The sequence below is a fragment of the Stegodyphus dumicola genome, chromosome 4 (assembly GCF_044657685.1).
Source record: "Stegodyphus dumicola isolate Sdum_Otavi_A_Nest chromosome 4, ASM4465768v1".
In the NCBI taxonomy this organism is placed as follows: domain Eukaryota; kingdom Metazoa; phylum Arthropoda; class Arachnida; order Araneae; family Eresidae; genus Stegodyphus; species Stegodyphus dumicola.
In genome coordinates this window covers 159,349,148-159,365,833 of record NC_140771.1, presented here as the reverse complement: position 1 = coordinate 159,365,833, position 16,686 = coordinate 159,349,148, and the positions used below count along the sequence as shown (strand labels likewise).

Below are 16,686 nucleotides of genomic sequence, written 5' to 3'. Positions count from 1 at the left end.
GGTTACCAGAAATTGGAAAACCAATGGAGAGATGCGAATCGTGTATTATTGCTAAATCTAGTAGATTACTTTTAAAACTGTTCCGAAGAGATCGGATAAACCATTGCAGTTGGTTTATTTAGATGTTTGTGGCCCACTACCAGTTCCATCTAAGGGTGCGAGTAAATATTTTCTTGCTATTGTGGATGACTATAGTAGATTAGTAACAGTGTATTGTATGAAAAATAAAAATGAATCGTTCTACAACTTTAAGAATTATCATAGGCAAATGGAAAGACTGACGAATAAAAAATTAATAAATATACGCACCGATAACGGTGGGGAATTCTGTAACAAGCAATTCGAAGGGTACTTAGCCAAAAATGGAATTAGTGTTGAACGCACAAACGCGTACACCCCAGAAGAGAACAGTGTGTGTGAACGTTTTAACCGAACAGCATTAGACGCAGTTAAAGCTATGCTTAATGATGGTAAAACGGGAAAAGAATGGTGGGCAGAAGCTCTTGGCTGTTTCGTACATATGTGGAACAGAGGATGTCATAAAAGCAACCGAACCCCTTATGAAATGTTCCTAAATAGAAAACCCAGTGTTGTTTATTTTAAAATATTTGGTTGTAAAGCCTATATTGGCGTGCCAAAACAGATTAGAAATAAATTACAAATGAGGTGCAAAGAAGGAATCATGGTAGGATATGCGAAGGAAACTAGGGGTTATAGAATATGGCTGCCAGAAGAATGCAGATTAATAGAAACCTGTAATGTGAAGTTCAATGAAAAACTGTATACAGCAAATGGCATCCTGGAACAGAAATCAAAACCTAAATTTAAACGACTAGAAGAATCTGAGCTATTAGCAGAATCAGATGAAGAACAGGAAATTTCTAGAGAAGAAATAAAGTTGTCAGATGACAAATCTACTCCGAAAGAAGTATCAGACTTAAACTGGCAAAGAAAAGCAGTTAAAAGGCCAGATGGAACATGTACAGACATATATTATTATGTAGAGGGAACAGACACCCGTTTTAGATCTTATAATGATATTGAAAAGTATTGTGAGGCAAGAAATATTAAATTTGAAAAAGATAAGTTCGATTTTAGTGGAAAAAACGAATACTTGGGGAAAGTTAATTTTGTAGAACAGGAGACTAGCTCCGTGTCTGAAGAAGCAAATTCCGTAGAAATAATTATCCCACAAAATTTTAAAGAAGCACGAAAATCAGTAAATGCCGAAGAATGGGATAAGGCAATGAAAGAAGAAATTCACACAATGAAGAAAAGAAAGGTTTGGGAATTAGTCGAAAAGCCAGAAAATAAAACTATGATAGGAAACAAATGGGTCTATACGCTAAAAAGAAATGAAAAGAATCAAGTGGTTAGATACAAAGCACGTTTAGTAGCACAGGGATTCAGGCAGAAAAGAGGTGAAGATTTTGATGACGTTTACAGTCCTGTAGTAAATTTTTCAATCATAAGAATATTTTTCACTATCCTGGTATGTTTATATGGATGGGCTAATTGTCAGTTAGATGTAAAGAACAATTATTTGCTTGATTAACAATTATTTATATGCAAACCTAAATGAGAAAATATATGTGACCCAACCAGAGGGATTCATCAAAGAGGAGAATAAAGTGTGTTTATTACACAAGACCATTTACGGTCTACATCAAAGCGGCCGTGAATGGTTTTGTGAAAGTACTTTAGAAAATCTACATTTTAAGAAAATACAATGGTGTAATTGTGTTTATAAGAGTTCAAATGTAATTCTCTTGTTATATGTAGACGATATTGTGATTTTTAGTAAAGATCAATATAGTACAGATAAAGTAATTTCACAGCTGAGTAAGTTTTTTATCTTAAAGTATTAGGCAAAACTAAAATGTTACTTGGAATTGAATTCTTAGAGAATGAAAATGGGGTTTTTATACATCAGCAAAAATATATCGAAGAAATTTTTGGAAAATTTAAACATTTCCAGATACCAATAACTTCACTTCCCATAGCTAAAGGCACTATTCTTACAAAATTAGATTGTCCATCTACAAGTGCAGAAATTGCGGAAATGCATACATTACCCTTTAGAAATCTGTTAGGATGTTTAGTTTTTGTAGCTAACAGGACAAGGCCTGATATTACATATGCAGTGAATATCTTATCACAATTTCAGGAGAATCCTGGAATTAGGCATTGGGAAGCATTATTGAAATTGCTTGGTTATCTCAATAGTACTAAATTATATAAGTTAAACTTATCGAAGATTACACATCTAAATTTATATTGTTATTCAGATGCTGATTATGCAAGTAATAGAGATGACCGCGTGTCCATGGGAGGATTTATATTATATTTTGATGAAGTACCGGTAATCTGGAAAACTGTTAAACAAAAGTGTGTACGTTTATCAACCATGGAAGGAGTATATCGCCTTATCTGAAGCAGCGAAGGAATTAATGTGGACGAAAAATGTCTTACAAGATGAAATTTTAAAGTTTAATTTAAGAGAGTGTAAACTGTTTTGTGACAACAAGTCTGCCATTGATTTTTCTAGATCGCCAATAGAAAATCGCCGAACTAAGCACATAGACGTAAAATATCACTTTGTTAGAAGACTAGTAAATGATGGAGTGTTTGACCTTGAATTTATCACCAGTAAATTAAATACTGCGGACTTATTTACAAAAGCAGCAACTGCTGTTAATTTAAGAAAGTTTTGTTTAGATGTTTTCAGTGTTTAAAGACAACAAGTGTTTTCGTATAATAGAATTGAACAATGAACTTCTGTGTAAGTTTTGTTTTTGTCTTTGCATGACGAAAAGAGGGCCGTTTGTTGGCTTTAGTTTTCCACATGCAAACTTTGAGCGGAGGTCGATCGGTGGTAAGCTAACGTGGTTGCCGCTGATTGGCCGATGACGTCAAGATCAGCGGATTGGCCGAGTATTATATATATGTACGCCGGTAACAGCGAATGTTCTTGTTCTCTTGTTTGATTATCAGTTAGCATTATGCTAGTTTTTCTTTCACTTAATGATTTTAAATGTAAAGGCTACAGTGTTAGCTCTTTTATTTTAATTTATGGAATAAAGCATGAATTTCATTTAGATTAGTCTTAGCTTTATTTAAGGAAAGCAAAATATGCTTTGCCTTGATCACCACTGCCAACATAATGGACGGTATAAGCTAAGCTAAAATTATCTAATTATCTATTTCAGTTAATGCAGATTGCGTTGTTTCTTATCTTCGAAATGAACTGGAAGTTGATCTGTCAGCACTATCCTTATCTTCAGGGCGGATGTTTTTATTTTATTCAGTTTATAATTCCTTAGTAAATGTAGTATTTCATCTCAATGTACTCCATCTTTGATATGATTTAAATCAAATTCCTCGTCATTATAAATATCACGAATACCCATCAAATAGTTTTCTGGTTGCAATTTTCTAATTTCGACTATGTGTAATGTATGCTTTACGCATGCGCGCGTTGAAAGAAATGTTTAATAAAGTAAACAAATAAATATCAAGCCTTTTTTTTTAAAGTAAATTTTGATACCCTTTAGATCATAATTGCTCTTTATTTCATAAGTTATGGTTTCATATTTTTAATTTTATAATTTCTGCATGCCATCTTACCAGATTTAAATTGATGATCTATAATCTGAAAAAACCGATAATCCGGAACTGCCAAAGTCCCGAGGCGTCCGAATTAAAGACTTTTGACTGTACAAGGTAAAACTAGTGGAGAGATTTTCGATTTTCATTTTGGTTTAGACATTTACTCTCTTCTCATTGAACAGACAAATATATACGCTCAGCAAGAAAATCTCCCAGAATTTTATTGCATCTGAAGCCTATATGGGAAGATTTATTGGAATATTATTGCTTACAGGATATCCTTCTTTACCTCAAGAAGAAATATATTGGTCTCTTGATAAGGACATTTATTTCTGTTCCTATTGTATGAAAATCCATATCATGTTTGCAGTACAGGAATCATATCACATTTGCATATGAAGCAGAATTTGCATTTAGCTGACAATATTCAAACTGACAATACTGGTAAATTATATAAGGTGAGACCATATCTAAATATCATGACTTTATACTACTGGAAATAAAAAGTCTCTTTTAAATTTCAGGTGCGAGATTGCATTATTCCTTTTGCAAACTCCTACTGAGAGTGTAGAATTAGCCAGAAATAGATCAGCAACAGGAAGACCTAGTAAATTCGGCATTCAAAAACCACTGCATGGAGATGGTAGACATTTTATCGTGAAGTCCGATGATAACAAAAGACTTCGTAGTAAAGAGTGCCATAGATACAACATTATTTACATCATGATTGTAGTGAAGCTTTTCATGCTTGAATCTTTCAAATGAAATAATCTGTATTTGTAAAAAAAATATAATGTACATTTTAATATTAAATATATGACAAGTAAAGTGATTTGTAGATTTAAAACGTTATACAGCTAAAAGGTAATCCAGTGCTCCACTCAAAGTAAACATCGCACGAGTACAATCCTATTCACTAAACATCAGTAGTCTTATTTCGCTGACGTTGTGTGAATGCAACACTCGCTTTTTCCACAGGTAAGAATTTTTTTTTTTTTTTTTTTTTCATTTTCAATGTAAATTTATGTTATAAATGCTTAATTTAATATTTGTTATTATTTTCATGAAAAAAATAATTCCTTGTAGTTTTGGTGGTTAATGGGTTAACAATAATTTAAATGGCAGTTGCAATAATTAACAATATTTTAATGTGCTGGACCACTTCAAGCTAACAGGCTGACTCAGCAACCTACCTGGCGATATACTTTAACAAACGGCCAGAAGGCATAGCAGCAACCAATATTAACAGCAGGAAGGGCAAAATAGCAACATGCACTATACTAGCAAAATCACGCTCCATCTAACTTTCTCTTTTCACCCATATAAATACTCTTCTTCACTTTAACTTAATTTGCATCCTGGCAATGAAATGCGAGGAGAAATGAGGAGTTCAGAAAAGACAACAAAAATTAGAATAATTGTTTATTCCAACTAAGGGAAACCCTACAGCCTTGGTTCCCTTTGTGGAGGTTTGTAGACTGTGAACAAATTCCTTCAAAAAACATATCAGTTGTTTAACTGTTCCTAGCTCATCTTTTGTTCCCATCTCATCCTCTGAAGTATCTTTCCCATCAACAAAGGGTATGTCTATCCAACTTTTCAACGAATAAATAAACAATTAACATATCAGAAAATTCTTCTACAATTTTCCTCTAATGCTTCTAATTAACTTCTTCATTGAATTGATTAAATTTTTTGTTGTTGTTGGAATAGTATCCAACCAATAAATTCCATGGTTTGTGATTATTGGAATCAAAAATTGGAATGGGATGAATGATATTTAATGCATCTGCCTTACAAGAACTCCTTAAATACTGCAATTTTTATGTATAAGTTAATTGACGTTTTTCATGTAGCTGAAAAAAATAAATCCTCAGATTCAATCCATTCTTTGATTTTCCCACTAATATAGGAAGTGACAATTTAGGCAACTTAATCCGAATTAATTTTGTTTTTACTTGAACCATTTTCATTTGAACAACTATGCTTTGAGAACTGATAGCAAAATTTTTCTTTTAATTTTCATATACATTTCAAAACTAGCTACTATATTTTCAGTTTCCTTAATGAATTCATCAGTCTCTTTTTCCTCACAATGTGCAAATAAAGAATAAAAAATGTTACGGAATTCCTTTCTAAATTCTAATATTTTTGATTTGCATAACTCCAACTCTATTATGCACTTGAAATAAATAATTTCCCACTTACCATGATTGCAGACTTCTCGAAAGCAAAGAGAGAAAACAAAACGTGACGCAATTTTAGAGCCAAACCATCCTAAAGACACAATATTCATAAATGCTGCTGCACTATCATTCTACTTTTCAGATGGCATTTTTGAAAGACATGTTTAAACGACGAACAATTGTACTGTTAGACAATACTTCACACTATCAAGTGTATAATAGGTCCATCACCCCAGGAAATCCCGTTCTGTGTTGAACAATATCTGGGTCCATGGAAATGTTGTCACGGCAAAAGAGCATCTTTGCATCCAGCAATGACAAGCCATTAATGTATGCCCAAAACTTCAAAGAGACTTAACTAAAAATCCACATGAATCAATTGCATTGATGGGGGCTATGCAGTAGGGCATAAGCAACTGTTCAATCACTCAAAACTAAATGCCCTTACAAAAGAATTGCTCCACAGAGACTGTTATTACATTGCTATATGCTCAGGTTTATTGAAAAATAATTTAAAAAATTTACACTGCAAATCTAAATTTCAGATCTTCCTATTAATTAATTCCTATTAACAATTTCAATCTGAATCACAACAAATCCATTACTATACTTTTTATTGTATTTCAGTATATTCTACTCAAAAAGGGCTTTATTAATTTTGCTATAATTATATTTTGACATATACCACAAAAGTGACTCTTTTATGAAAAGTGAAACATGGAAAAAACTAGTTAAGTTTTAGAGTGCTCCCCCACCATTAACATACATACTAAAAATTCAAAATTTGTTGACTATTTGTAGATCCCAAAATATAATTTATGCATAAGACCCTCCAGGTCAGTCATTCATTCCTGAATCAAAGGATTTTAATCTTAACCTTTTAATTTTTAAATATTCCAGAACTAATTAATAATGTCACTTGAAGAGCAACTACTATAATAATATCAATTTTATTATTTGTAGAAATTTAATTTTATGCATTTTACCAAAAAAAAAAAAAAAAAAAAAAAAAAAAAAAAAATCAAAATTTTAACCAATAAATAAATCATGGTCCCAGCAAGAAATGAGCATCACATTTTAGAAAGAGCAATTTTTACATGGAAATGAGAACAATTTTAATAGTACAAATTAGTAACATATCAATGCATGAAAATTCAGCAAGTTTCTTTTAATTTTCATTTAATAAATAAATTCATACCTGACAGTGGGGATGAGGATTTGAACAGCCCATAATTTCTCCTTTATTTTCAAATATCTGAGGGAGAAATATGCAAGTTATATATGAATTATTGTATGCTGGATAAACATTTTAAAAGCTTAATGAATTTACATGTGTTTAGCAGAAATGTACCTAATTTTAATTAAATTGTACCTAATTTTCTAAAATTCAGTGAATTTTTGATTTGCTTTCTTCAAAAAATTCAATATTTATTTATTCATAAAAAATTAAATGCCATTAAAATGTTTAAAACCATCTGTTTGACTGCTGATAAATACCCACACTCAGAGAAACTTTTTCAGAGAAATTTTTAACTAATTGGACCTCTTCCATTGTCTTAAAATGCATATTAGCTTATGAGACTTGATAAAATAACTGCAAGAAATAATTGAACAGGAATATTACTTGCAGTCACTTCATAAAGTTATCCATTAGTTAATATGCATATTGAATAAATTGCATGAGAAAGAAAATGTTACAGTTCAATGCAATGTGGCCTTTAGTTTTTCTTATCCCATTCCTACCTTCTCATAATACATCAGAACGTACGATGATTCAAGTGATGCATTAAAATAATATGTAAAATTGAATATTTTATATTTTGATACTCTAACAATGCATGTGAATTTGAAGTTTACAGTATACTCTTGCTGAATGCAGACTTGCAAAATGGATTTTGCATGCCCACAATATCTTAAATATCTCCATTTAATTTACCCAACATGAGAATTTCAATTACACATCATGATATGCTACACATCATTGGCCACTTTGCGATAGCAATAAACCTATACCAAGCTTCAGGCATACAAAAAGGTTTACTTTCCCTAAGAGAAATCTTTTACATGTGGCACTAGTAACCCATAAGTCTCTTCACTCACATTATCAGACATTATTTGTAATCAGACATTCATACATATTTATCCTCTTCCACTTTTTGCATTTGTATATTTTTTAATTTAAAAAATTCACTATGACATCTAAAAGAAAGAATAAAGATGATAAAGCAAAAAAAAAAAAAAAAAAAAGCAAAGTTCTGACATTATCTTAGAAAATTGAAATTTAAAATAAACTGAATAATGATGCGTGTACTTCATTACTTGCAAAGGAACTAGATGCAAATAAATCAAACATAGCAGTAATATGGGAGAATGAAAAAAAAAACTGATTCGGTCAAATGTCAAAGCTTCAGGCGATTCTTCGGCAAAGGTTGCTCAAATTTAAAAAAGAATTACCCAATGGGAAAAAATGTTAATAGCTTTGATTGAGAATAAAATAAACAAAAAAAGCTGAGTTGTGGCTGATACTGCTATTGAAACAAAGCTTTAGATTTGTTTTCTTTCATTTTAAATAAAGACTGCCAATCTTCAAAGAAAATTTACTTTCAAGCAAGCAGTGTTTGGCTTGAGAACTTTAAGCATCGTTTTAATTTGCACACTGTTGAGTTTCAGTTAGAAGCTGGCTCTGCTGATAAAGAAGCAAAATAAAAATACAAACCTAAATTTTTGAAAGGGTTATGTTCCTTTGAAGATAAGGTTTATAATCTAAAACAAGTTTTCGATATAGATAAAATAGGCTTATTTTATTAATGAATGGGATAATGAACCTGTTACCGCGAAAGGTTGGTTTAATTCTAATTGAAGCCAATACTTCAGCAATCTAAAAAAATAATCATTTTATTTACAAAGCAACCTGGATTGCATCGATGGTTCACTACTAACTACGTTGCAAACTGAAAAACCAACATTCTTTCTCAGAAGCGAAGCGCCCTCTAACGGTGATACAGAAATCATTTGTGGGGTTTTTCCACACTCCCCATCTGATAATTTTTGTAAAAATTATCACTATTTCAGCATACAAATAATAAAAATGTAAGAAAGCAACTTACATATCAAGTACATTCAATTGATGTAAATATAAACTGCAATAGGAAATTCTATAAAATAAACAAATATAGTTAACTGCATCAATTCAAATGTTACTCAATACGTAAATATTAATTCGAATTACAAACAGTAAATTATTAGTAATAACTAAACTAATTATCTAAAATTAATGTTCGTGAACATGAAAGATAAGAAATAAAATTAAAAGGTTACAAAATTCGTTCATTTCCAGTCTGATAGTTAAAGGGGGTATATCAATTGCACAGGTCTCTTAAAGTCCCCATTTTTAGTTTTTACTACACATGATCGTACAAAACCATCACATTTTTTAAAGACTTGAATTACTCGACCTAAATCCCAGAGGAACTTAGATTTAGTTGTTCCTTCAAGTAAAACTATATCACCAATTTTAAGATTTTTCTTGGATTCTAGTGTACCGAAGAAGTGAGCATTTCTTAGCTCAAGAAGATACTGATTTTTCCATTTTTTCCAGAACTGTTTTATAAATGTTATCTGATATTCTTTTCATTTTATTAGACTCTTTCTTGTTGGAGAACTATTCAGGATCTCAGCAAAGTTGCATGGATATTCATTCTTATGTCCGATCAATAGAAAATCAGCCGGCGCAAGTGGTTCAGGTTCATGTAAATCATTGTAAACCTAGGTCAAAGGACGTCTATTCACAATATTTTCGACCTCTGTCAACACAGTCATAAATTCTTCAAAATTCAGTTGAGCTCTGCCTAATATCTTTTTCAACAGTTCCTTTATAGTTTTCATAAGCCCCACCATGGCGTTCATAAAAAGCTCCCCACCATGGAGCAAGCTCGACGATAAATTTCCAAGTCAAGCTTTCACTTGCTAGAAAATTTTGAAAGTTTGTACCTTTAATTATGCTGTAAAAATACTGTAAATCTTTGGCAGCATATTTGAAAGTTTTCGCATTGTCTGAATAAAAGGTGCGACAGTTTCCTCTTCTCTGAAACGTCTGAGGGCCAAAATAAATTTGTTTGCAGACATATTGGAAATGAGCTCTAGATGCAACGCTTGTGTAACAGCGCACGTAAACAATACGATGTATGATTTCTGAATGTCGTTTCCAGACTTGATGTAAACTGGACCTGTGAAATCCATGCCTGTAACATAGAAAGGTGGAATTTCAACAATTCGGTCTTTAGGTAACTGAGCTGTCATTTGTTTCACTGGTTTTACTGCGTATTTCCGACAAATTAAACAGTTCCCTAAGACTTTCTTTACCAATTGACGGCCTTTAGGAATCCAAAATTTCTGTCGTAGTTCGGCTAAAATTGCTGTAACTCCCGCATGCAGAATGTTATTATGTTCCCTTTTTACAATTAATTCAGTAAATATGGAATCTTAGGAAGATGACCTGGATGCTTCACGTCAACTGTTTATTCGGTTTCTTCTAATCTTTCCTTAATTCGAAGAATTTTATTTTCATCAAGAAACAGTGTTAAGCTGAGCTCGGTGAAATTGACTTGTTAGATTGAAGAGCCTTAATTTCAGGTGTGAAGAAATCCATCTGGGCTTTACGAGCACAAAAAATTTCAGTGTCCTGAATTTCAGAAGCACTTGATGTTCCACTACTAGCAAGCAGTTTTCTTGCCTTAGCAATGAAACGTCTAATCCATGCCACAATTCTGAGATATTTCAGCACATTACTGAATTTTGTTATATCCAATAGTTGATCATCTCTTTTCACAACAATATCATAAACAGCTATCTTACTACAGCGCTCTAGTTCTTTATCGTTTCCCACGTCAAACTTCGGTTGAACAGGCCAGTCTATACGTTTGTTCTGTAACCATTCTGGTCCAAACCACCAAAGTGAACAATTTCTTAAATAAGCAATAGTAGTTCCTTGTGATATGAAGTTGGAGGGATTATCTTTCCCATGGCAATAATAGTCCAGTTGAAGGGGATTACTTCGTATTTTAAACATTTTGCGATTTTATCACTCAATCTAGCGGATAAAAGCGCACCCAAAAGCTCCAATCTAGGAAGTGTAAGTGATTTCAGAGGTGTAACTCTACTCTTGGAAGCAACAAAAACTGTTTGAAAAGTTCCATTGTTCAAAATTATTCTTAGATATACCACGCATCCATAAGCTTTCAAACTAGCATCAGAAAAGCTATGAAGTTCTATTTGTTTCACATCTGCATCTAATATTCCCTCTAAATAGTAGCGGGGAATTCTGAGGTGGTTCAGTTCTTCAATTTCTTCGAGCCAGGCTTTCCATTTATAACTAAGATCAGATGGCAGTTCATCGTCCCAATCAATTTTGGCAGACCAGAATTCCTGAATCAGACACTTTATTCTTATAGTGAAAGAGCCATAAAATCCGACAGGATCAAAAATATGGCCTGTGGTTTGCAACAGAAAACGTTTTGAGTTGATTGATGAGGAAATGAAATTTGCTGAGTGTCAAAATAAAAATTATCATTATCCGTATCCCAGTTAATTCCTAACAGTTTGATCGGGACAGTTTCAGGAGATTCTAGCATCGAAAATTCTTTGCGATGCCAAATGTCCTTGAGATGTTTTGAATTAGTATGCCATTTAAGTAGTGACATGCTAGCTTCATTAAAAATGTTCACAATTTCTAAACTTGTTTTCAGGGCTTGTTCTAAATTTTGTTGACCACCAATAATGTCATCAACATACAGGCAGTTGTTTAAGAGTTCTACTGTTTGAGGATATATTTCTGAGTATTTTTTAAGGTGATGCTTAATAGTAGCAGCTAGGAGAAAGGGACTAGATTTTACTCCAAACAAAACTCTTGTAAATCTAAAGGTTTTCAAACTTTCATTGTTATCATCAGGATCATCTTTCCAAAAGAATCGTGTAACATCCCTGTCTTCTTCATTTAACTATATCTGTAAGAATGCTTGTGTAATGTCTGCTGTAAAGGCTATTGAATTTTGTCTAAATTTTATCAATAAATCAAAAATATCAGGATATAGGTTTGGACCAGTATATAAACAGTCATTTAGAGAGAGGGTTTTTGGTTTATGGGCTGAAGCATCATAAACTATTCTTAGTCTGCTTGTTGCTCTATTATTTCTGATGACTGCTCTATGAGGTAAATAAAATAGGGTTTGTAAAGATCATGACTTGTGAAGATCGTGACTTTAAGAGAACGTGAAATATAAATAATAGGACAAGAACTTGCATTTTACGGTGTGGCAACAAGAAGAGGATTGGAAAGATTTTTATATATATTTTTGTTTAGAGAGTTTTAATGTTTTAGTATTTTTGAATAGTTGTAAGAGTTTTAACTGCAGTAATTAAGAGTTTAAAATTTTGATAGTTTAGAACTGCAGTATTTATTTTTTTTGGTTCTGTTTTAAAATTTAAATAAAGGTATTTTGTTTATTCTGAAAAATTAGCTTTATTCTTCCTACAAGATTCAATATTCATTATATTGAAATAAGGAAAGGATTTTTACTGGGTTTTATCATTTTGATTGTCTTCCTGAACTGGTTCAATAATATGTTTTAACTCGTAATCCTTTAAAACCTCTGTGTATTGAACAAACAAAGAGTTATCAATTTTAAATTTGTTACTCAATTTCTTAAATCTTTCAAGTGCTATATCCCTATTATATTCCATTAAATGTTTTGAATTCGGTTTCCAAGGTAATTTTACTTGGTATCTGCCGTTCTTATACTTGATATCAGATTCGAAAGATTTCATAATTTCTAAATCAACAGTTTTGTCGTTTTGAGTATCACTTTCCAAACCTAAGTTTTTTAGCTTCCAAAACTGTTGTAACTGATCTGATATCAAGTTTTTATTTACTATTACTTTCATAGTTAATAATTCACTATGATCATTATTTACTTTACCCTGCAAACACCACCCAAATAAAGATTTTATGACTACTACATTTTCTGAAATTCTTTCAATTTTACCAGTAATTATAGAATAGTAGAAATCTACCCCTATGAGAATATCAATTTTGTCACTTTTTCTACAATAGTCTGCTAATTGTAAGTTTTGTTAAATTTTACTTTTCTTAGCAAAGTTCAAATCAGGAGGGGAGATAACGGTATTGGATATACTTTCGGTTTCAAGAAGCTCAATATATATATTAAGATCAGGATCGCTAACGTTTTCTAGTTTTGCTCTAACAACATTAAAGGTTTTTTTCTAACACAGTTTTATCTCCAAAAGAATAAACAGAAAATGATTCTTTTCTAACAATCGGAAGCTCCATTTTACTAGATACATCTTTAGTTATGAAAAATCTCATTGAGCCATTATCAAAAAGAATTCTGACATTTTCAGATTTATCATTATTTCGAACCAATGCAGAAGTCGTTTGTAATAATATTTTGTTAGATCTATTTTCATCGGAATTATATGACGAAACAGCGGAAATAACGCTCGAATCCGATGTTTTCTTTTCAGGGTTTTCATTATCTTTTTTCTGATGGAATGAATAACAAATGGCTTTCGAGTGTTTATTAAAGCAGAAGGCACAGTTTAATTTTTGTTTACAGTTTTTGATTCGATGAAATCGACCCAGGCATAAAAAACACCAGGCTTGCCGTTTCAAAATCTCTTTTTTCTTTTCCACACTTAAAATTTCACAATCTGTAGATTTATGATTTGCGTTCCTGCAGAACAGATGCTGTGATTCGGCTGACGCAGCTAATAACTCAACTGTAGACTGCTTGCTTGTTATGGCTGGAGAATGATAGATTTGAAGGGCAGTTGCTTTTCCAATCGCGAATATTTCTCTCTAGAGTTATAATTAACAGAAGCCGTGCGTTCTCTACTGAATACTTCGTTCCTCAAAAAGGCTAACAGACCTTTTAAATCCCAATTTTCGTCTTTAATTTTTCGGCTATAATCAAGAACGAATTCATTAGGAAGTAATTTCAAAACTAAAGGCGTTAATAGATTTCCATAGGTATCAGAGTCTATTTTTAATGCTTCAAGATTTCTTATCTGTTCTGCGAGATCGAGAAGTTTTCTTAATCTGTTTATATCATTAAGATTTCTAACAGGTAAAGTACTTAAGAGTTGTCCTAAATGCGAATTAATTAAGATGTTCATTTCACCAAATCTGGAATGTAACAGTTCAAGAGCAGCTTCGTAATTATTTTCGATGAGAGCGAAACCAGAAATAGCTTTGGCGGCTGAGCCACCAAGAAAGCTTTTCAAGTAAATTAATTTTTCTATTTTTGATAAATTCGGATTTTTATCAATCGCATTTTCAAACTGACCTATAAATTCTAACCAATCCGAAAGATCACCATAAAATTTAGAGATGGTTAATTTTGGAAAACGAGTGAATTTATTACTTTCATTTTGGAATTCTGTTACAGTTTCATTAGAAATGTCCCTACTTGCATTGTCCGAATTTTTGAGCTTATTCAATTCTTTCTTTCCTCTAAACTGCCACACTTGAATTTTCTCTTCATATTCCAAAACGGATGAGATTTCAAGTTCAAATTCGTCCGCTTCGACTTTTAATTCTCATTTTATTTGAGTGTCTAAATTGCTGAAGGATTTTGATTTTTCATTTAACTGGTCTAAAATTTCTTCTAATACATTTATACTACTATCATCTTTACTCAGTTCGTTTTCAATTTTCTTTAATATCTTGGACACTGCGGTCCTCAATACCTTTCGTTTTGATTTCAGTTTAGCAATAAGATCTTCCATATTATATCAAAATAGAAAATACAGGCTTACCTCGGCTGTCTTCGCATAAAATGCAATCCAAAATAAAAAAAAAAAACACAAATTTCTAAATTGCCCAAAGTTTCCAGGCACCGATGCACAATATCGTGAAAAGATGGTTAATTCTAATTGAAGCCAATACTTCAGCAATCTACAAAAATAATCATTTTATTTACAAAGCAACCTTGATTGCATCGATGGTTCACTACTAACTACGTCGCAAACTGAAAATCTAACATTCTTTCTCAGAAGCGAAGCGCACAGAAATACAACGGCGAAACAGAAATCATTTGTGGGATTTTTCCACACCTGCATCACAAACAAAGAAAAGCTTGCCCCAGGTTTTAAAGCTTTTAAAGATAGATTCACTTTCCTTTTTTGTGGAAATACATCGGACAACTTCAAATGGAGTTGCCGGTTATGTGGAAGTGGAATAGAGAAGCTTAGGTAACAAAAGCCCTTTTTAATGATTGGTTAAAAAATTCACTCATTAAACAAGCCAAACATTATGAGAAGAGCAAAACCTGCACTTTAAAGTTCTAATTCCTCACAATACTCCAGGACACAGTGCTGAAACACCCACAATATTGCATCCAAACTATACGGGTTTTATTCCTTCCACTGAACACCACTTCCTTAATCCAAGAGTCAAGGAATCATAAAGACATTCAAAACCTATTATGTCAGGCACATTTAAAGTGCAACACAGTAATGACATTTTGGAACCAATTCAACACAAGACCCTGCATAGAAATGATTAAACTCGCATAAGAACAAGTGAATTCATCAACAGTGAATGCTTGTTAGCATCAGAAGTGGTCAACAATTTTAAAGAATTTCCATCAATTAAAATTGAAGCCAAAGAAATCATACAAACTGCAAATGCATAGGCAGTGAAGGATGTTCAAGTATGGAAGAAGGAGAAAGCAAAGAATTAATCAAGAATGATAATCACAAAATGACAAATGAAAAATTGGGTGATCTTATACTATCAACTAATGGTGAAAACAGCAATAGTGAAGAAGCTAAACAGCTTTTAATACATAAGTTAAGCAAATGGTCAAAAAGGGCATATGACTTGCCTGATTCTGAAATAGAGATTGACCTAAATGAAGAAAAAATAGGACATTTTATGAGATATTGAAAAGCTCTGCACTGCTTATCTCCAAACATTTAATAAGTAGTGTTACACATTTTGCCAAACAAAAATTAGCGGTAATTTTAAACAAAAAATTATATCATGTATCTATTAACTAGTAATAGAAATCCTTTCAGTTAACATTTGTTTCGTGTTTTCTTTTTAATTACAATAATATTTAAGTTATTATAAATTATACACATTTTCTTAATTTAAACTATGCTAACTCTTCCCCCCCCCCACACACACAGAAAGCTTACTTCGCGGAAAGCAATTCTGCCATATGCACAATGTGTAAATAGTGCAACCCCCATGTTGGGCAAACAGTTTACTGTTAAGTTTAACAAATTGATATTATTTTTATATTTACTAACATATAAAATTACTATATTTAATAAACATCAACAAGAATATATTTACGTTGATTTTGCTGCAATTACATATATGCTTATGATTGATGTTACAAATCTTTTCAGATGAATGTGGTATAGCAAGTCAGATTAATATGGTATAGGTTTTAAACGTGTAATAAGTCTTTGCAAGAATTCCTTTGTTATAATTTGATACCAGTGACATAGTTAGGGTGGAGCAAGGGGGAACATCTGCCCTCAGCTGCAGCAGAAACTAATTCCACTTGTGAACATGGATATCTGCCTAGTTGAAAACCATGAGGAATGACAAAGTCTTAATAGACTTGAAAATGCCTAGTATAGAATAATAATGCTTTGTAGTAACAATCTGATCATTTCATGAGGTACCCAGAAAAATCCTCTACACACAAATATTGGATTTCAGACATAACAAGTAAAATGTTAGCTAGCATATAACTACGATATGCATTCAGAGGTAACCCCTCCCTCCAAAAAACACTCAACAATTGTGAACATCAGCAACCTACAGCCCCCCCCAAAAAAAACCATTTTATTTCTCTTG

The 16,686-nt window shown here is 32.2% G+C and overlaps 1 protein-coding gene across 6 annotated transcripts in view; it reads right to left on the bottom strand.

Annotated features, from left to right (window-relative positions):
- Positions 1–16,686, bottom strand: part of LOC118188712 (galactose-1-phosphate uridylyltransferase-like) — a 138,409-nt gene that overhangs the window by 77,146 nt on the left and 44,577 nt on the right. For all 6 annotated transcript variants that reach the window (XR_015040810.1, XM_085815675.1, XM_085815676.1 and 3 more), the window contains exon 5: positions 6,994–7,050. Coding sequence is in view for 5 of the 6 variants with exons in the window: in XM_085815675.1 (XP_085671801.1) it covers positions 6,994–7,050 (57 nt within the window). In the remaining variant the exon portion in view is untranslated. The remainder of the gene's footprint in view (positions 1–6,993; positions 7,051–16,686) is intronic.